At 51.4% G+C, this 20,762-nt stretch overlaps 5 protein-coding genes across 5 annotated transcripts; 2 read left to right on the top strand and 3 right to left on the bottom strand.

Moving 5' to 3' along the window:
- Positions 1-2,568: 2,568 nt before the first annotated feature.
- Positions 2,569-3,960, top strand: MAA_09292 (uncharacterized protein; the record flags this gene model as incomplete). Its single annotated transcript, XM_007827290.1, has 1 exon — positions 2,569-3,960. One exon carries the CDS (start codon positions 2,569-2,571, stop codon positions 3,958-3,960), a length of 1,392 nt encoding a protein of 463 aa, XP_007825481.1.
- A 374-nt stretch (positions 3,961-4,334) lies between these two features.
- Positions 4,335-6,805, bottom strand: MAA_09291 (Low temperature requirement A; the record flags this gene model as incomplete). The annotated part of the gene is made up of 7 exons (XM_007827289.2): positions 4,335-4,805; positions 4,887-5,536; positions 5,602-5,979; positions 6,034-6,138; positions 6,209-6,276; positions 6,371-6,495; positions 6,593-6,805. 7 exons carry the CDS (start codon positions 6,803-6,805, stop codon positions 4,335-4,337), a joined length of 2,010 nt encoding a protein of 669 aa, XP_007825480.2.
- A 901-nt stretch (positions 6,806-7,706) lies between these two features.
- Positions 7,707-9,044, bottom strand: MAA_09290 (Zinc finger, DHHC-type, palmitoyltransferase; the record flags this gene model as incomplete). Its single annotated transcript, XM_007827288.1, has 3 exons — positions 7,707-8,254; positions 8,437-8,883; positions 8,951-9,044. The coding sequence occupies 3 exons, from the start codon at positions 9,042-9,044 to the stop codon at positions 7,707-7,709; spliced, it is 1,089 nt and encodes a 362-aa protein (XP_007825479.1).
- A 4,446-nt stretch (positions 9,045-13,490) lies between these two features.
- MAA_09289 (DNA-binding protein) lies at positions 13,491-14,135 on the bottom strand (the record flags this gene model as incomplete). Its single annotated transcript, XM_007827287.1, has 1 exon — positions 13,491-14,135. The coding sequence occupies one exon, from the start codon at positions 14,133-14,135 to the stop codon at positions 13,491-13,493; it is 645 nt and encodes a 214-aa protein (XP_007825478.1).
- A 2,407-nt stretch (positions 14,136-16,542) lies between these two features.
- Positions 16,543-18,998, top strand: MAA_09288 (uncharacterized protein; the record flags this gene model as incomplete). The annotated part of the gene is made up of 2 exons (XM_007827286.1): positions 16,543-18,166; positions 18,223-18,998. The coding sequence occupies 2 exons, from the start codon at positions 16,543-16,545 to the stop codon at positions 18,996-18,998; spliced, it is 2,400 nt and encodes a 799-aa protein (XP_007825477.1).
- Between the last annotated feature and the right edge of the window lie 1,764 nt (positions 18,999-20,762).

Here is a 20,762-nt window from a genome sequence, read left to right as displayed (position 1 = left end):
CACATGATTCGTAATCAGCAACCCGTCCGGGTGCTGTTTAAAAGCAAGACAGCGAAGCATACGAATAACAAATGTTTCTTCTTCTCCTCCCTAGCACAAGAGCCCTGACATGCTATCCAATTTTAGATGCCTCCGAGCGAGATGGACATCAACCGCAATCACGCTTACTATTCACAAATTGCTGTAAAACTCCACAATATCAAGCTTTACCATTGCTGCCATTTGACCCAGCAACGTCCGGCTTGCAGACGGCCACTTGGCCAGCCCATGCAAATCCACGACGACTACCATGGAGAAGACCGACTTGCCGCAACGTCCAGATACTGTACACAAAAAGCCCGTTCAAGTTGACAAGTCACACGAAACAAAGTCCCTGTCCGCACGCCCAAGGGCAGCACCCTGTTTTCAGAGGTCTCGGGCCTTCGGTCACGCTAACGGCAAAGCGAAACATGTTCGTAATCCAAGTGAAGCCATTCGAGCGATGCTGTATGCCCCGCTACCTTGCCGGCGTTTTCGTGGTATTGGATCAGTGCAAGCTGGGCATAGAGACTACCGCCACCGGCGCAGGGTGCATATCGTGTGTCGTGGAGGACGGATAAGTCGCAGCAGTTATGACCCTGCTGCATAATCTGCTGTTTCCCGCACACTCTGGACGGTATTTGTGGACTTGGTCTATATGACTGGCTTTGTTTGGTTCTTGGCTGGAGATGGGGGCGTTGGCTTTGATAAGTTGCCTTGCTGTTCAAAGTGTCAATTGCTAGATGCATCTAGAGCAACTTACTTGAGAGGGGCTTCGTTGCATCGCTGTAGTGGTCCAAACAGCTTTACAACGTGTCGTAATTGTAATTGTCGCTTGGAGCATGAACCAATAAGCGTAGTGAACTTGCAGGTGAATCCATCATCTCACGAATGACTCCAATCCAACAGTGACAACCCCTGGCCTCGCCAAATATCGGCCCAGTCGCCGCAGTGGTGCTCAGCAGCGGCAAGGGCGTTGGCAAAACTCCGACATGGGACATGCTTTTCCTTGACACCGACGCTTCTGCGCACTAGATGCTGCCAGACACCAAACTGGGCTGTCCACGACGTGCTCGGCATTGCAACTTGCCGTGGCCACGCGGCTAAATGAGCGCTGTTGGTACGCATAACGAACAAGCCGAGAGGAAAATACATGTCCTCGTGATGGGCGGCCAGTGTGTCCTGCAAGACGCCATGATGGCGAGCCCAGGGGCTCACAACCGCGGGTTCGGCCATGACGTTCATGTTGCCGCTGTACAACTTGGCCAGACTGCACATACAACGTCGCAGAATGGCGCGACCAAGAGGTTGACGTGGTTTTCAACGGTATCGCCAATCACCACGAGGACGTCAAAGACGGTGCGGCAACAGTTGCTTGCTTGGCTTCTTTCATAGCCATGAAGTCCAACCACCCGCTGGGTTTGGCAGCACCGCCTTTGAGAAACGGTGCGGTGTCCATCCTAAGGGCGCACAAGCGGCTGAAAACACCAAAGCCCGTGTGAATCCATAATTACTAGGCATTATAGGCAAACCGTTCCGGATACGTCACTGACTCACTGCGTAGATGTGGCCGTGTGGTGAATCGTGCCGGACTGCCGTCTTTGTAGCACCCATCTGACTGCGTTTGCCGCCGAATGCGATGCGGGAAGCACAAACACACTCCTTACTACCACATCTTTTTCTCTCAACGCTTTCTAGGTGTGTTCGTCATGCCATCGCCTTTCGCTCGCTAGGAAATGGCTGGATGGCTTCCCGGGACACATTGGCCAGCGGATGGCTGGGGGCTGATGCCTCCCAGTGGATTGAGCATATCTAATGGGAGCTGTAAAAAAGGCTCACAAGGAAGGTTTTAAGCTGTGTACTAGTTATTTAAACTTGCTAGGAAAAGAGACCTTGTTCGTGAAGATGATGTAGTACTGCCACGATTTCGCGCCATGGATCGCATCGAATGTGGACTTACTCCTTAATTAATCTATACTAATGTAATTTAGGTGGGCTTTTTAGTTGGAAATCGAAAGGCATTTGATAGAAAAGGCCGTCTTTTAATGGCAAAAAGGTTGTAGTCACTGGTCAGTAGGTTTGCTAGTGGGTTCCTAGTTTGAACTTTCAAATGTTCTAGATGACTCATTTTTGATGACATAGGTGACCTGCTCGTTTACATGTACTCATATAAATCTACCATGTATTCCTCCCATCTTGTCAGCCTCCCTCTTTTGTCCATTGACTCTCTTTCTTGTTGATATTGTCCTTACGTCAACATCACCACACCACAACCTGTCTTTCTGTGACGAGGGCTTTTGTATAAGGGCTTTAAACAAATTCGATTCAGCTAATAATTCGCCTAAATATCACAGCTCCTTGGTTTTCTCAAGACCTCGAGGGGGAGTGACCCTTATCTCTAGCAGCGCTGAGCAAGCGAGCCTGGAAGCCCAAGGCCTCAACTAAATCTCGAGCCCTTGTGTAACTATCGTCAAGTTCAAGGTACGTGGCCTCCGTGCAACACCTTCTCCCTGTAATTAATCTCGATTTCATCAGCACGAATTCATCAATATGAAAACTTACCCTATGAATACTTACGCTTGGGAACCAATCTTCTCTCCGCTCGATGCCGACAACTTGGAGCGCAGTGGCCTGCTTGGACCCGTCGACATCACTGGAAAGCGAAAATGCCACAAGCGTCGTCTCAATCGTCTCAGTGATGAAGAGCACAAGGACATTCCCCTTGATGTAGGTATAGGCTCCCCTGGTGAAGCCGACGCCTTTGCCACGATACCAGACGCCATCATTTCACGAGAATCATTGAATTATCTGGGTCTCTCTACACACATGGCCGATGTGATCTGGAACACATGGATTAACTGGCCCCCGTATGGATTTGGTCGTGAAGTTGACACCAGCACCGGTCTTTACGTCACCTTTATTGACTACATCATCCTTGCCCACGTGCAGAAGGCGAAGGACGTCCATGAAGACGACGATTTCAAGTGGCGCCAGTGCATCAACGAATGCGGCATGAACACTTCCGTACAGGATGCCATCATGGATGTAAACTTTAAGCAAATTCGCATGACTCAATCATGCGTCGGTTGGGTTACAGATACTGTTCAGATGCGGTACGCTGGCCTTAAAGAAATTCAACGAGCCTCTTGTGAGCGAGAGATGCAACTTGAGCGGGAGCGCTCAGGTCAGCGCGGTACCAGCAGCAATATGGGAAGTCATCTAGGTGAGAGTAGTCAGCGTTGTGGCAGCTCATCCCAAGGGGGTGGAAGCATTCGCTGCGATTCATGGGACCCGGATATTTTCAAGGGAGCACAAGATGATCCGGAAACCCTTGTTCTATTCAAAGCCATTGATCTTGGGCGTGCCGGCAAGTTGGTGAACGCGGATGGGACAATTGAGATGGAGAGGATCATGTTTCTTCTCTCCAAGCCGCCATCCGACTTCAGCAGCACCAGAGCAATGAACTACTTCACGCCTGACATGGACGTGGCCGAATTCTTCGCAGCATATGCTAAGCGTCGTGCCGGCCGCGAGGCTGTTGTCATGATCACTGTCCACATTCCGAAAAAGGTCATCCTCGACATGAAGGAGCCCGATGTTTTCCGTCTGCACTATCCAACGCCAGAGTGGAAGCAGCTTGTCTGGCACAGCAAGAGCGGCACAATACTGCGCAAACCGCTGAGCAGGTGTCAGGAGGAATCCATTCTTATCATCGGTACTATTTCTACAGGGGCGAGCCGCATGTACGACGACATGAAGTCTTGGGAGGAAATTGATGAGCATTGCCTGCTTCGAGTTGGACAAGGGGGCAAGAATATATCAGAACAATACTGCTTTACAAAAGCAGAGGAAGGAATAGAGTTCCTCGAGGAACATGGCCAGTTTACTGTTTTTTGTTACTCGGAGAAGGAGATAGGTTCTTTAATACGCCGCTGTAATTAATATCTAATATATACTAATATATACTAATATAGCTTTTTATAAGTAAATATATTTTACTATTTTATATAAATAATAAAATTAAACAAGTAATATAACTATAATCTCCGCTCTAATGTATCGCACGCTAGCATAGCTGTTCAATTTGACTTTAATAAATACCAGAAATGCCTATATACCTGTCATCTTTAGTATAAGCCCCCTGCTAAACAAATACGTTATAGCAACAAATAACCTTTATCAAAATCCGCGGCTACAATTCGTTTCTCCAAGATCATCCGCTAACCCACCGTCTTCTATCAAACTCGGTACGCCCCTCGGTAATTCATTGTCGGTTGACCGCTACAACACGTCGTAGCTCATCATGGGCTATTTAGCTATTTCCTATCACCATACTCATTCCGCCCGCCGCCAACAGAATGATACAAGGCCTGCGTCGGCGACTGCGTCTCCGAGCCACGGTACGCAGTGCTCTCTTTGTGCCCATGGCTCCATTGCGAAGAAGGCGTCATGGCCACGTCAGCCTCGTCGCGCAACGAACCACCGGCCTTGCGGCGCCTTAAACGGTCCCTGTTGCGCTTGATTCCCTGGCCGTTGAGGTGCGTCAAGATGAAGATGGCGGCCCAGACAAAGGTAATGGTTGGCAGAACCCACGGCGTTCCCAGGAACACCCCGAGTTTCTCGTCGTCGTACCACAAAGTGGCGACTAGGCCGGTGCCCAGACCCAGGAGGAGAATGATGGCAAGACGCGCAATCGGCCACGGTTTGAACGGGGTGGTGCGCGCGATGATGGTAAGAAGAACCATGAGAACAATCGTACATCCCGCGGCGATGTAGCCGTATGCAAACTGTGGTGCGGAGGAACTAGTCAGTCGGGGATCTTTACAGCTATGCGACATGGTAAAGGGGGGGGGGGATGGTTTGCATACCACCAGGTAGTACCGTTGCAACGTCTTGCTGAGGATTAGAACCTGATATCCGCCGTCTTTGACCTCTTTAGCCGCCGTGGGGTATTTATGGGAGACGTCTTCATCCAGATTGATGCCAAAGGCCGCGAATAGAGCGTTGTACATGGCAAAAGACAAGGTGAGAAAAGCGTCGTTGGTCGTTGCCAAGTCGGCTTCGTAGCCCGGAGGCGCAGAGCTGAGGTCCGATGGCACGGTGCCGTTCACAAGCAAAGGCCAGAAGCTGTTGGATATGGTTGTGAAATTGTTCAATGCTTGGTTGACGGTTTCCACAGTGCTAAGAATTTTAGGCGGGTAGTCTTGGAAGAAGGCTTGCACCGAGGCGTTGATGGAATCTCGGACTTTTAGGCTCGTCATTTCCTTGGCGTCGTCGAATGGATCAGCAATATCGAGTGCTCGTTCCGCCTGGCCGGTTATCTTGGACCACAAGAGGTATTGCGTGAAGCCTTGCATGAATAAAACCAGGGCGAGGTGGAATGGCAAGTGTAGGCTTGTCCAAAGCTGCTGGCGGAGCCGGGGAAGGTAGAATGAGTCCCTCAACCAGTCGAAATAGACCAGAAACACCAAGTAAATTGTCGTGGTGCCTGCTGTGACGAGACCAATCGTCGTGGCATCTTTGAAACAAAGTGGTAAGCATTGGGCCCCAGGCGTGTACTTCTCAGCAGACTGCTGTACTCACCCCATGCGGTTGGGTTTTTGACAATGGTTACGACCTCTTTGGCCAGTTGCTGGATGCCTTCACCCATGATCATGACAGTCAAAAGCGTCATTCGCTTCATCAAGTGCGTCTTGGTGAGACTGGCGACAGGGGATAAATTAGACAGCAACAGACTGAGGATGGCTTCGCCGCCCGCAATAAAGTACCACGTCATGTACACCCTGCTCTGCTTCTCGCTTGTAAAGCGGAAAGTGACGCCGAGGTAGACGGCCGAGGCGGCGGCGTGGAGGCCAATTTGCAGGTAGAGTGGCAGATGGGCCTTTTTATATCTTCGCACATGCCATAGCGTCGACGCATACTCGACGGCTAGACATGCCCGCGAGAAGCACAGAATGAGAGCTACAACGACTAGTTAACCGGAAGCTGCGATACGTGGGCGAACAGCCTACTTACACATGGCGCGCATTGTGTCGAGATCTTGGTCTTTGGGATTGAACTTGGGAGCGACGACTACGAAGCCGACCAAGACGCCGAGTTGAATGGCCCTAGTAGCGCGAGCTGGCGCATCGGCGTTGTTTAGCAATGCGGCATATTGACGAATATCAACTGGGAAGAATCCAATGCTTACCAAAGAGGCTATCAGTGACATATCGCACATCGAACAGCGCGACCTGAAACCAGGTCAACCACAGCAAGCTACAGTCATTGAATGGTCAGCTTCTCTTTCTCTCTTTCTCTTGAGGGCACATTCAAATGCGCCATGGCAGATTGCGAGACGGAACACACGAACCAGAAATATCCAACAGAGGCTTTGAACTTGGTTTGGCCAGTGACTTGCTGGGTGTCATTAAAGACATTATAGTTGGCGGCGAAGAACAAATCGTAGAATATTTCGAGAAGCGTCGGCTCTTCATACTATTTATTGATGCCAAGCAGGCGACAGGTTAGCTTCCGCGCAAGCAACGACATCAGCCGACAATTCCGAAAAGGAGCAGAGGGTGAGAGAACACACGCGTTGGAACTGTGGCAGGTCGTAGTCTTGATCGTGGCGATGATGCTCGCTATTGGATTCGTCGTGACCATCCTCGATGCGACGCCAGCTCCCCCCGTGCGCCGGGCCCCGTTGGCTAAGCCTGCTCGTACGCCGGACAAGCGGGCTGCTAAAGATGCGAAGCTTCTTGTGCTGGTGTTGATGATGCTGGCGGTCAAAGTCGTCTTCCAACATGTTGTCGGCTGCGCTCTGTCCGCGACGTCGGTTCTTTGCCAGGAGATGATGCCGGCGAGGCAGATCGATGGAGGAGACAAAAAGATGAAGCAGTCAGTCCATTTGACTTGAAGCTGGTGTAAGGTTACTCAAACGCTATTGACTCTTAGGGCTGAGGTTGCACTGCCCCTCCGTGGATCTTTTGCATGCAACGGGGATCGATCTACAAGAACGGCAATGAAAAGACTAGGAGACACGAGTCAGGCTAGTTGAGAGTTGATGTGCCTTTGCCGCCCGACTTGGCTGTGTGTCGAGCTTGGAGTCATGGTGCAACGTCTGCCGGGCCGTCCATGTCGACCTTCATTTCGACGCCTCTGCCTGCAACTTTTCTGAAACGAACGCAAACGAAAAAGGCCCCTGGCCCGGTATGTATGTTGCCGGTGTGACGAATAATATTCCAGTCCACTTAGTTCAATGTTGCCAACGGGTAGTCATCGAATGACTATTGCTCCTGGGCCAAGCGTGGCTATGGCTTTGACTAGCCGTTTGGACATCATTCATGGCACCGGGGCCAATGCCGGATGCGGAATGGTCCATGCAGCGCTTGGAACCCATGCATTATGGTCAAGTGTGGCGTTTCTTCAAGGCTCCGCTATCTGGGCTGTGATCGGCTAATATCATCAATGGCACGAGTCTGGTCATGACACTTCAATGTTGACACCTCTTCCCCTCGCCATTGCTATTCCAAAATCCAAAATTAGGTACTACTCGCTATCAACGTCCAAAGCATGGTGTATGCCCGTGTCTAACTATAACATAGATATGTATGCCACGCAACGCCCATCAGAACAATGCAAAACTCCGACGCGACACCATCAAGGTAAAAAAACACAAGCCATCATGTACATAGCCGCTCTTCAAGTTACACGCGGTCGGGTGGCACGGTCCCGTCAGGCCCGTCAGGGAACTTGGGCAGTTCGTAGCGCTTCTTCAGATCATCGAGAACGGGCCCGAGGCGGTAGTCACTGTGCATGCTATCATGGTTACAACAGGGGGAGTGTCGAATGGGTAAGAACCACTCCCAGGGTTCGTTCCCCATGACGGATTTCCAATTTTCCCAAAACCCAAGGTCCCACGGATTTTCGTACGGCTCGGTTTTTAAAATGGCAAAGGTGCGGAATGCGTCCTGGTCACGAGCCGACGTCGAGGCCGCAGCGTCGTCGTCCAGCTGACCGGACCCGGTTGCACCCGCAACTTTTGGCAGTATTGGATAGGTTATGGTTTGGTATTTTGTTGACGCGGGTGTTCCTAGTGGAATTCGAACGGCCAAGTTGAATGTTTGCCTTCTTCGCAGCATGTCAATATTGGTGATGTTGGTCAAGAGGAAGCGCCCGCCCGTGAGGGTCATGCCGAGCGCGAAAAGGCCAAAGAATGAGGATATCACCAGAATGGCAATAATCCAGCCATCGACTTGGATTTCATCAGAGTCGAGTTCCGCGACGAGACAGTAGATGGCGATTGCGGCACACAGCCCACAAAGACAAGAGGCGTAAAAGGTAAATTGAACAAAAAAATTAAAGGCTGGTACCCCGTCGGTTAGCAATATTTCCTCGCCATGCCACACGTCTGACGAGAGGCGCCGCAAAACTCACAGGTTTCTGACACCATGCCGCCTACCCAGGGACACATGTGGTCCATCTTCCTGACACACCGACCCATTTCGCGAGAATGATGTGCTCTGTCGGGCTTCCACTGCCGGCATTCTGAGCACCACTTAGGCCGGCCATCCGCCTCGCACGCAAACACATCCTTGCTGTAAAAGGCCTCTAAGCCGGGGCTGTCTGGATTCAAGTCGGGCGGAACCCAAGGGGGATTCTCGGGGTCCGTCTTGCGCCTCGATCGGAAACCACGACGCTTCTCGCCCGGCTCAGGAGATTTGTCGTCGCGGCCATTCGTAAGGGGGACAAGGCCCGGGTCGCGCTGGACAGTGACGAAGAGCTGGGCGTAGCAGACGAGCGCGAGTATGTACAGCGGGAAGAACAGCACCAAGAGACCGGCAGCAAGACCCGTCTTGCCCTGGCGGCGCAAGATATATTCCACTGGGATTGGCAAGTCAGGTTACTGCTCAGTAGCGCAGTTGTTGTCGGACGAGGAAGACAGGCTCACCACAAAGACGACCTACGACAGCATATGCCCCAAGGCCAAAGACGCCGACGAGGAAGGCGGGGATGATGCTGAAGAGCCAGCGAGTATGGGACATTGCACGCACTACAGCGGCATGGCTACCGCGAGATGTCGACGGACGAGAAGAAATGGGGTTGGGCGGTGGTCTGGACGAGTGACGATCATGCAAGGCGGCATGGCGGAGCGGCAAAAAGGGACCGACGATGCGATGATGCAGCGACTTCAGCCGAGCCAAGTGATGACGCGGGAGCTTCAGTTGACCAAGCCCTCTGGTGCGAAAAACGGTGCATGTGGCTGTGCGCATTCACGGTGGCCTGCACAGCCTCAAGGCGACGAGGCGGAAGAATGCAGCTTCGTCCCCCGAATTTGTCCGTGCGCAATCTCCAGGTCTGCAAAGTACCCTCGTTGTTCCTCCTCATCCTTCCTCGTCCTTGACAAAACAAAGACCGCCCTCTTTTCACTCTCTCGGTCTGTCCACACCGCTGCCCTCGTTTTCCCGTGTTTACTCTACACACCGACCCTGAATGGCCCTCGGTATTCTTTTCCCTTATGGCTTTCTCGCAGAGCAAACATGTTCGGGTCCTTCCTCCCATGCGTCATGCACAACCCATGGCGTCACGCTGGGGCACCTTTCGGTCGATCGGCTTGAATGCCACCGCGCAAGGCCAACAAGGAAACGAACCAGTCGACCCTGAACGCTGAAAGTGGCACGGGTGCGCAGTTCCTCGGTGACTAAGGCCGCAGGTCTCCCTCCAACCCCCGTCACCAATCCTCTCCTCGACTTCAGTCGTTTCCCCTACTCTCAACTCAACACGAATCATTGGCCCCAGGATAGGGAGTCAACCCATGACTAACAACGTCATTACACCAAGAGCCCTTATCATTTCCTCGTCTTGTGACCATCGTAGCCTCAATTTTATAGATAACGGTCTGGGCGTGGAGGGCCGGAAGCAGCCGACAATCTACCACCTTCGACAAAATTGGCCAACCACAAAAGCATCAAACCAAAGAACCATGGCCGCCGACACCGGACTCGCGGCTTTTGTGCCCAACACCAGTAATTCCCACCAGTGCCAGCTCTTTTCAACCCTTAGTTTTACGGATGAACACATGACGCGGGGCAGGAGCTGGACACAGCCGCCTTCTTTCCTGATCTGGTATTGCGTCGAAAGACGAGGCTGGACGGACCACCCATCTGTGTACACATTGACCCCCTTGTGCGTCCAGTTCGCCTCAAGGGAAGAGGTTAGAGGGCCCTAATTGACCTATGTCCCTGGCCTTGGAGCAGCGCGGTTTGCGAATTGCCATTGTCAGCATTGTTGTCCAAAACATGTTTGTTTACTCGTGGAAGGAAGCCTTAATCTTTTCCCCTTGGTCCTCACCGCCCTCCAATCCAATGCCTGATGACAACTGATCCGACCACGTGCAAGATTTCACATAATTACACGGAAGAATTGTAAAACTAGACATCATTACCTTGGCCCCTCTGTCTCTAATGTCGACCCGACACTTTAAACGGGGGAGGACAGCCCCATGTTCAAAGCATAGTCTAACCCCCCGGGCCTCACGCTCATAACCAGTGCGATAACGCTCCTATGCGTACCGAGGCATCACGAGAACACATTGCTTTCCCATTTCAAGGCGTTTTGCATCGAACCGGTCGAAGGCTGTGTGGTGTAATATGACTAGGCAAGTGTGTTGTCACAATCCATAACATCCAACCAGTTGTGTGAGGGCGATATCATTTGTTGTTTCCCTTGCCCCATTGAGTCATTTCCCTTTCCCACAACTAGTTTCGGTGATTTCAACGTGTTACCGGGCGATCACTGCACCGTACCACAAGGTTTCTATTGGATGCTTGAACACCATGGTGCTTTCCCTGGGCAGTTGCCCTTTACACTAAACGCAGAGCGAGTGCTCTGTAACTCGATTCCATGGCAGCCTCATTATATTTTGTCTTGTTGCGCGAGGCGTGCTGTAATGGACATCCAGTGGCCGAAGATATTATAATCTCTTTTTTTCGTATAAAGTTGCTGCTATGTCGCCCTTCTTGGAATCTCCTTTCATGATCACAACCAGATCACTTGCAACTCAGACAAGGCAACTGCCAATAGTCATACACAACTCTTCAAGGTCTTGTGAAATCAAATCTCCCAACCACCCTCCGTAAACAATCATCATGACGGGCCGGGTTCAATACGACGTTCAGTACTCCTGGAGCTGCTGCTACTGCGGCACTGGGGTATTCCTCTACAACACCACGCCCTCCTGCCTCGACTGCTCTCACCCGCAATGCATGGACTGCCCTGTCTCTACGGACGATATTCCTCACAACCGCTGAGGAAGGGCGTCGGACATGCGAGGCCTCAATATGAATGAACACTACAACCACACATGGCTAATCTTGCACCAGCCAAGACGAGATTGGTCTTGGCTGGTGCGAGATTGGCAGCAAAAGACAATGGTACAACAGTTCGCCTGTTCCTATACCAAAGCCGGCACGTGGCTAGCCATCAGCTTCATCAACGGGATTGTCACGCTGGACATGACAAGCCATTTCGATTCAGCAACACCTTCTGCCTTGTTTCCATGTTGCACCCCCTTTTTTGTTTGCTTTTCGCCCCGGTTCATGTTCTTTAGCGCCAACATACCTAGAAGGCGAGATATGGCTCACGTCATTGGGTGAAGACGGCGTCGGCGACATCGAGTTAGGGTTATGATTGGAGTTTTATATTTTTTCTGTTTTCACAGCTTGTTTTAGCACGCTCTTTTAAATACTAGTAACGTTGCTTCTTGACGTCTTGCGTGCCAAATTTCCTAACGTGGGTGGTGGTTTCGATGTGTAACGGTCCTCTGTTAACCAAGGACGATGTAGTTTGCGCAATTTTTCAAAGTAGCCGTCCGAGTAGAGGTAACTAACACAGTTCATCTGTTGAGGCACTCAAAATTGCTCTGCTGGCGCAATAATCGAAACACCATTGCTACTAGCACGGCGGTTGGTGCGTTTGACTATTCGGCCAGGGAGCCAAGAGAAATCCGGCAATAGTAAACTTGATCGAATATTGATATCCAGCTTATAAATATGTCTTTTGAGCTCTCTCTTTGTGGTCCCGACAGTTACGTACGGAGTACAGACGCGTAAATTGCGTTCTTTGCTCTCTTCCTTTGTCACACTTGTAGGGTACTCAAGTCCTAGCTGCAACAAATTATAACTAGATGCCAGAATAGAATGCCGCCTGACAAGTAAGTGTTGTGTAGTCTAAGTAGACACTTCCTGTTTGCGGGCACAGTGCACGCCAGGGTTGCTCGACAATCGCGTAGCGACAACCAGGTTCGCGTAGAATTTAATAGCCTGTGCCACTTACCAAGGGCTTGGCGGCCGGTTGCATCAAGCAGTCAACTTGATTGTATGAACCGAGTGTGCCTATCAAATGGCACTGAACTGCAGCTGCCCTTCGTCGATGGAGCAAGGGTCGCGAGCTGAGACGTGCGGTTGGGGATGCGAGACAGCATCGCGAGTGAACCAGGTACGATTAAGTTTGTCGTGACTTGTCAAGAGCTTTGGGCCTAACCCGTCTAAACAGAGGAACGAGGCGTCTTGAGGTGTTGATCGAACGCCTGATAGTCGATGACCAAGGCGAGATATCTAAGTTTAGAGATCATTTGCTGGCATCGGTTTCCCAAGATTTAAGCGTTGGTTTAATTACGGTTAGGGTTTGGATCCCGAAATCTTGATCGGCCGTTGGTGTAAACGGCTCGCGCCGCGCTCCCCGGTGCGGGGCAACATTAAGCCATCAATGATGAATTGATGCGTGGGTGCCTGGGAGAAACCCCCTATCTCTTTAACACAGCCTGGCCTTACACAGCACTGGCGTGGTCAGTGGTGGGAGGCCCCTGCCGGACGAGCCTGGCAAATTAGGCCAGTGCCCAGATGTTAGCTACTGCCTTACTGGGCAAGACGATTGGAGCTCCAGGGGCTAGGCGCCTAAATCCAATCTATCCAAATCTTTCGACGAGTTAAATCCAGCTGGCCCGACTAATTTTCTGTCTACTCCAGTCCAGTCCGGATTGCCCACAATCCGATAACATCACTGATCTTAGTGGTATAGGCGTGGCCAAGAGGGTTTGGCCAGCGGGAAACAACCGCCAATACCCCGCACGCCATCAAGGCACTGGGCTTTAACCGATTGACAGCCACGACGACGTCCGCCCGCTTTGCAGGCAGCAACGCAAACCATTTTCCCTTCCTGGGTATCCATCCAAACTACTTCCCTTGGTGCAGCCCAGGGCCGGCAGGCCTTGACTGATTGCAAGGAATGATGGTGGCTGTGGGCATGGTTGCGAACCACCGTACGGCGCGAGAGACCAGTCAGCACATCAGGCAGCGGCGCATATCGTGCCATGGGAAGCATTGGAGGGACATGTGAAGGAGCGTTGACGAGGAGCGCAAACCAACTTCCCGTCGTCGAGTGCTCGCTGCCGGCCGACTCACCGGAAGCATATAGCATTACACACGCGTCCATCACACACAGAATAAATAGCCCGTCGATGCCAGAATATTTCTCTTCAGAAATATTGGATCAGAACTATCCTCATCATGAGGCCGTAGGTCCAGCTTCTCTGCTAGAGGGCGCACTTTGCTTGCCCATTGAGGTGCCGTTTCGAGCGGAACCTTGATTAGATCCTGGCCCTCAATCTGGGTGCCATCACGTTGCAACCCAAGCTCCAGCCTCCAATTGAAAGCAGAGACGAGGGCTTCGGCGAAGCTGGCCAGTAATGCGTACCTTGTAGGATCTGGGTCCATAGGATCAGGGATACGAGATAGCTGCCAACGTGCCTCAGCATGATAGAAGTAGTAGTCGCATTCGTAGCTCATCATGATAATGTTCTTAGAGCAGAGGTCCTCGTAGAGTCGATATAGGGAGCGAAGAGGCGTGTCTCGTACTCGAAATAGAGGTATATAATAGAGTTGGAGCATGTCCGGCCGTCGAGATGAAGGCATTTGATCTCCGGTGTTCTGGAGCTCCGTCAGAGACAGCTGCACAGGCACTTGGAAGTGCCACGGGGATGGCCAAAGAAGACGAAAGAGGAGTTTTCGGCGGCAAGAGCATCTTCGCAGCCGGTTGTAAGATGCCCGCAGTTTCAGCGGACTTTGACCCGGGAACATGGTGACCTGGGAGAGGTGTGAGGGCGTTGTGTATGGACATGGACCTACACATAGGTTTACGAGAGGTCGCTGTGTCGCGTTCTGGCGAGGAAATTGGTGGACGTCACGTGAACCGCCCGCGTCCGTGGCTGTGGCTTGACAGCTTAGTGCACCAGACAGGTGTAATGTCAACGGTAATACCTTGACCATTAACTACAGCGTAGGACTCGCCCCTAACCAGATTACTCCCTTGGCTTTAGGCGTAATGCATTTAGCAAACACTAGCTCGCTAAGCTCTCACCATTTATGGGTGATTTTATTGGTGGAGACTAATTATTCTTAAAGCTAAAATAAAGGCTACTACTAGATCTCAGCTTATTTTATCTTATATAATTACTAGTTAATACGTATTTATAACTATTATACCGTGGTTAATAATAATAATACAACGTATTACTACTATCTAATTCGCGAATAATTTTTTATAAAATTATTCGGTAAAGAAAAAATAGACCATACATATATTCATTTACTAAATACGTATACAAGATGTGGATGCCGTCTTATTTCAAGAGGCTGTGCTTAGCTATCTACCAGTTACCGTCTGAGTTGGACAATAATAACCATCAATTGCTTTAACCGGATTATCACAGGACTTGCAGAGCCATCATTTAATGCAATTAAATGCTGACCTGCACGCTGCGTGCCCCTCAATACACAATTTTCGAATAGGTTGGGCAGTACTCTATTGATTTCGTTGTTCGTCGGCATAAGGTCCACATGTAGTTGCCAAAGAGATATGACGGCAATGCTCGGTGTTGGGCACAAGGCTAGACTATATACATTCACTATGGCATCTGAATAGAACGTTCTTGGTTGCATTTCAAATTCGGTACTCATAATCGTTTATGTTTTTCCTTGATTACGCATGATGGATGCGCGACCCTTGAGGTCCCTTAGGGGGGAGAATGAGACAACAACCCGATCCACCAAAAGTTTCGGCTGTGTCACTTTAGACATTGACTCAGCGAGCGGAAGTGCGATCCTAGTCCCCGTTGCCATGTACTCTGTACGTCCATGGCTGTTTAATGTTGTGGGTCGATGGGAACAAACACAAGATGAGAGGGCTAACTTAACCCTCGGAGGACTTGCACTGGACAAGGAATTGCCCCCTTTCCCCTTGCAGGCCGTCCAGTGCTCTCTTTGTTTCCTTTTTCCGTCTTGTGGCTCGGGCTTTGGTCCAATGACCTCGTAGCTGTGGATATAGGGTGCCATTTCGTACGACAATGGCACCAGATGGCCAACGTCCGTACTTGTTTGCCTTGTGTGTGACACGGGGGAGGGTGCCGCTGAGCAACCCGGGCTTCAAATATTGATTTCCTCGGGTTTCCCTTTGTCTGGGCTGGAGGGGTTTGTCAAAAATAGCATGGGCGACGGGCCCGACAGGGACAACGCTCGCGACGCGCGACGAGGACACACGGCATTTGACGGCATTATGCCAGCACACAGGAGTCGCAGCGTCTGCAAACTCGAATGGTTGGGGGCCACGGCCGGTGACTGGGCCTTGCTGCGAATTTGTCAGTCTATTTCGGGGCGCAACCGCCAATCATTTGGGCAGGGTTTCCTCAAGACGGAACCAACTGCATCGTGCTACGTATGGCTGCAGACGTGCAGTGCTGGTTGCTACCCAAGTGCTCCCTACCCTTTACTCCGTACATGTAGTGAATATCCCGGTATCGAAGCTCGTCTAGCCATCTGACAGCTGACGGTACGCTGTCTCTGGACCGGGTCGCTTAACAGGGGTCAACAGGCATGGCCTAGATGTTGAAATTGCCTTAATTTGAAATTGTTCTACAGCCAAGTTGAGGCTGTATGACGGCGTACGGTCAGGTCAACGGTAGGAATCGCCCTGGGAGCTGGTCAGAGCTTTAGCAAAGCTGTTATACATCCGATCCCTAGCCGTTGTGCGGCCGTGGTGATTATAATAATGGTCCCCCCGCAGTCTCCCCGGCGAGGTAGACACTCGTACGTACTTTTTCCTCGACAACAATATTGTTCGTCTCGTGTAAATATATAGGCCGCCAACAAGTTTTCGGCGCCAATCTCTCACTTTCGTGTCCCGTGTTTTGCGACATTCCCGTCACTCAACGGCACGAGATTTGTCACAAGGGCGCGCATATCTAACCCTAATAAGCAGGCGTAGAACCTCCAGGATGGACAGCCAGTAAGTGAGAATAGCTTACATCTCAGTCACAAGACTATTAGGTCAAACATTTCTAATTGCAGGGCATTGTCTATCCTTAGGGGGCTGCCTTCCCCTCTCCTAGAGGCCGAGTGTCGGGAACAGGCCAATAACAGGAAGGAGTGTTATGCTCATATTCAACGCCTTTATAAAGCACGTCAACCCAGGGAATCGTTTGAGTCTCCAATGGCGACCTTTAATAGTAAGCTACAGCAAATCACAGAAGAAATTACAGCTGTTCGCGGCAAGCTCCAAGTTCCCAGGGCCAATCGGAATGGTCGGGACGACCAAGATACACCTGACTATGAGACACAAAAACTTGTCAAGCAGCTAGCCGAGCTGGTCTCGCAACAACGTGCCCTGTTTCAAGGCTATAACCAAGTTGTCCAGAAAGAGGAAGAATACGCAGCAGGGCTGGAGAGAGAGAGGCAACAGGGCTATGCCGAAGTCGCACAGCTTGAGAAGATTGTGGCCAATTTGCGGGCAAAGCTACCCCAGGCCGGAGCGAGCTCATCGCCTGATGTCCTTACAATGGACGCCTCTGCAGCTAATCAGGCCTCTGTTAGCAATAGCACTGGCCATGTCGGGCATGAGGAGCAGTCTTCCGGTATGTCAGACAACGCGAATGTGCCGGCAGCAGAAACCCCCCGACGCCACGGACGCCGTGGAAGTTCCATTGTTGTTGACACCAGCAGTATTAGAGCGCATGAAGAAAGGCCAAAGGACCTGGCATCGGAACGACGGGAGAGAAAGCGCAAACATAGAGTGAGCCAGGCGGCCTCGGGAGACAAGGTGGCAAAAAGGAGAAATACGGCAAACGCCAGACTGCTGGACGTGGACAGACCATTCACGGCGACCTTGGCCTCGAACTGGACAGAGGATCCGTGGATCAGCGACAATGGCACCGTCGATTTCCGCAACTTATATCACAATGGTGAAGTGGTGTCATACTGCATGGTCCTCGAGTATCCACCCGAGAGCGACCGATTTTACATCTTCTACTGTCAAATTCACGACCAATTCATGAAAAACATTCCTCTCAACGGGGCAAGACGACACTTGAGGAGACACGAGATGTATGAGTCCGAGCCAGATGAAGTCATGGTTGAAATGTTTGGCGTCCGGGTCCTGAACTGCACCCAGGATCTAGCCAAGGAGTACAACGATGCCATCTACCCGCATTTCAAGGCAAAAACATGGCGCTCCAGGCAAAAGAAGAAGGCGGCAGCGAGAGGGACAAATCAATCCAACGGTTATGATGATGCTGTCAACAATGCATATAGCACACCGACGAGAGCGCCTCTTCGGTCGCTGATTCCCCCAGCCAGGCGATCATCTCGTCAGTGCGTATCAAGCCATACCCTCGGGACGAGACACTGGGAGACTTTGATTACAAATCCCAAAGTGGGCGGGATATACTGCCTGACCTGGCACAGAGATGACAGAAATTATGCCGTGATTGTACTGCCGATTGGGTCCTTCGAGCCGGTCGGAATTCCGGGCAGTATCCTGGCGACAAATCTACTGGAAGAGGGACGGCGAAAATCCCATGCCACTGATCCCTCGACTGGGGACTATATTTGGAGCCCGGGGTACGAAGACGGTGGGAAACGAGAAGACGAAAGAGAGTTCCCCGTCATCTATTTCGACAACTCTCTGTTCCCACAGAACGCCAGCTATGGGTGGGCGATGGCCGCCGACCTGCAGGCGTTTGATTCCGAAGACGCGAGTATTCCCTATCTCAAGACCGTGACCGAGTTTCTCAAAGACAGAAAGGACCGTGGCCAGGCCAACGGCTCGGAAGATGATGGTGCGTGCCTTGTTCGTACTCCCACCAAAGAGAAGACGCATTAACCGTATAGACAGCGACGAGAGCCGATAGTCAAACCGAAACGCCGGTCGACTCGACACCCAGCGTGCCAGCCGTGCGAGATGAAAACCATCCCATTCCCCAAATCGACGCATACTTTAATGCCGCTCCGCGTTCCGAGTCTGGCAGCGATTTAGACGACGACGGCTACAGCACAGACGAGTGGTCCCTCGACCCTAGCGATGACGAGAAAGATGCCTCCACGGAGACCAACATCGCGAGCTGCCAGGATCGGCACAAGCCCCCGGTGGCCAGGATGGGCACAGGCACCTGCGAGGAGGATTCGTGGGATTTGCCAGGCGACACGATAGTCGACGGCCGTGCAAACGAGCCGAGCCAAACACGTTCTTCCACGCAGCGGGCTGGACTAGCACGACTAGCATTAGCCTACGGCGAAGGCGCCGCGGAACAGCAATCCCCCTCGTTGTCGTCGAAGAGCCAGGCGCCGCCGGACACATCAGCAGCAGCAGCAGCAGCCGAGTCTCGGCCGTCCTGCGCAAACACCACGACGGCAATCTTCACGCCGAAGCAGCCGGAAGCTCTGGCCCTTTTGACCGGGGGGCAGGACGTTGGGCGCAAGCCCGAAGGCAGTAGTAGTAGTACGCATCTGAGACACAGTTTTGGGCGGATCCGCGAGACGTGGCCGGGCTTGGTGCTTCGGCCGGAAGTCCGGACGCCGTCTTCGCCGACGTATACGGCTCAGCAGCGCATTACGATCGATAATCTCATGCACACTGCGGGGATGCCGAAAGCGCCACTGCACACGAGATGAGATGAGATGAGATGAGATGAGTCGATCACGTAGCTGGGTTACTTGCTACGAGATTGTGAAGCTAAGATTAGACCGCGTAGCGGTATTGTGTGGGATACGGGATGATCACGGGAGGTAACATGCATTCGGGGAGTTGGAGAGGCGGGACTTGGCTAGGAACAGCGGCCCTTTGAGCGTTTAGACTTTGTAGATTTGCCATGTCTTTACTTTCTTTCTGCTTCTCGGGGGATCTTTAAACTGTACTTGATGATAGACATTTACGTCGTTGGTTTTTCTGTGGCATGCTCATGTCGACCTGTTGACTAACGGAACGCCTCGGGCATGCTTTATACTTGAGTGCCCTTGCAACAAGGCCAATTGTTCCTGGGGCGCGAGACTCTTAAACTCTCCGAGGCCCTGTGGCTTGTGTTGTGACAGTGCTAGGGTTATGGCTAATCCGACCGAAGACTCGGCCGTGCACAATATTCGACCATGGCCGGTCTGATGCGTAAACCGGCCACATGCATGCCGTCCGCACTTGAATCGGTCGGGGGCTGCTCCTTCAAGACCCGTATAGACCAGAACGACAAGTCCGTCTCAGACCCGGAAATCACTGTAGTCGACGTCGGATGCGGAGCTCAGTCGTGCGAGTAGAGTGAGGAAATTGTCACATTGCTCCAAGCGTCCGGCACGGCGTCGGCATCGGCCGCAGAGTTAATACTGGCAAAGCAGTCAGATGGGCTACTTGCCAATCTCATGCCAGTCGTCAGCCGCAGTGTACCCCTAACTCTGGCATCTCTGTCCAAAGAAGCTGGCCGGCTTTTCTGAGCTACTCTCCCGTTTCGGGGTTGTGTTACACGGAAAAGGCCAAACAGATTGTGAAACCTAATAAAGGGGCTCCATCGATAAAGGACTGATTGGTTACATAGATCAAACATATACCGGCGCAAGAGGCCTAAGCACATGCGTTCCCTTCTTGTATATATAATAGTTACTGCTCCCTTTTTTCTTCTTAAAAAACCAAGGACCTCTAACACTCTTTAATATTATCTTTAAATTTAAACCCTTTATGTTCTGAGCCCTGTTAAGCCCTCATCACAGTTTGTGCTCGACGTCACGCCGGATACCTGGCGATCCTGTCGGGCCTACTGGATTCAGGGCAAAATGGGCGCAGGGGAGCGAGACATCTCCGTGGGAAAGTCGCATGAGTGTCCGGTTACAAGTTATTGGAGGCAAGCCCGCACACAGCCTACGCTGTTGCACGGAAATGGCCCAGCTTCGAGGCCCCCTTGTTGGGCCTCACCGACAGAGAACTTGGAGGTTACACAGAAACACATGACTGGGCAAGAGCCCTAGACATAGATGTCTTCATGTATATGATAGTCACTGATCCCTTCTTTCCTCTTGAAAAACCAGGATCTTGGACACCCTTTGAGATAATCTTTGAAATAGAGTCTTTTGCTCCAAGGCTTCTATTTAAACCTTGTCACATGCGCCGATTAAGATCTCTTACGTGATACTGGCTACTGCAAGCCATTTATTGTTTTGTATTTGGTATTTTAGTAGAATGTATAGGTTCTACAAGTATTTGATTTGGCAATGGATGTGGCGAGTCACGTTATAAGACTTATGGTTCGCTATGCTTTATAAAGTCTTTACGACTGTTGTCCCCTCTTGTAAACTATAGAAGCTCAAGATATGTAGTACTTTTGGAACACTGCTGCGTCAAGGTAGTTGTGACAAGGGCTCAATAGAGGGTTTGGAGCAGGGTGGCGATCAACTCAA

The sequence above is a fragment of the Metarhizium robertsii genome (assembly GCF_000187425.2).
Source record: "Metarhizium robertsii ARSEF 23 chromosome Unknown MAA_Scf_3, whole genome shotgun sequence".
Taxonomy (NCBI): domain Eukaryota; kingdom Fungi; phylum Ascomycota; class Sordariomycetes; order Hypocreales; family Clavicipitaceae; genus Metarhizium; species Metarhizium robertsii.
Note: the sequence above shows the minus strand (reverse complement) of the source record. Positions and strands in the feature narration are given on the sequence as shown.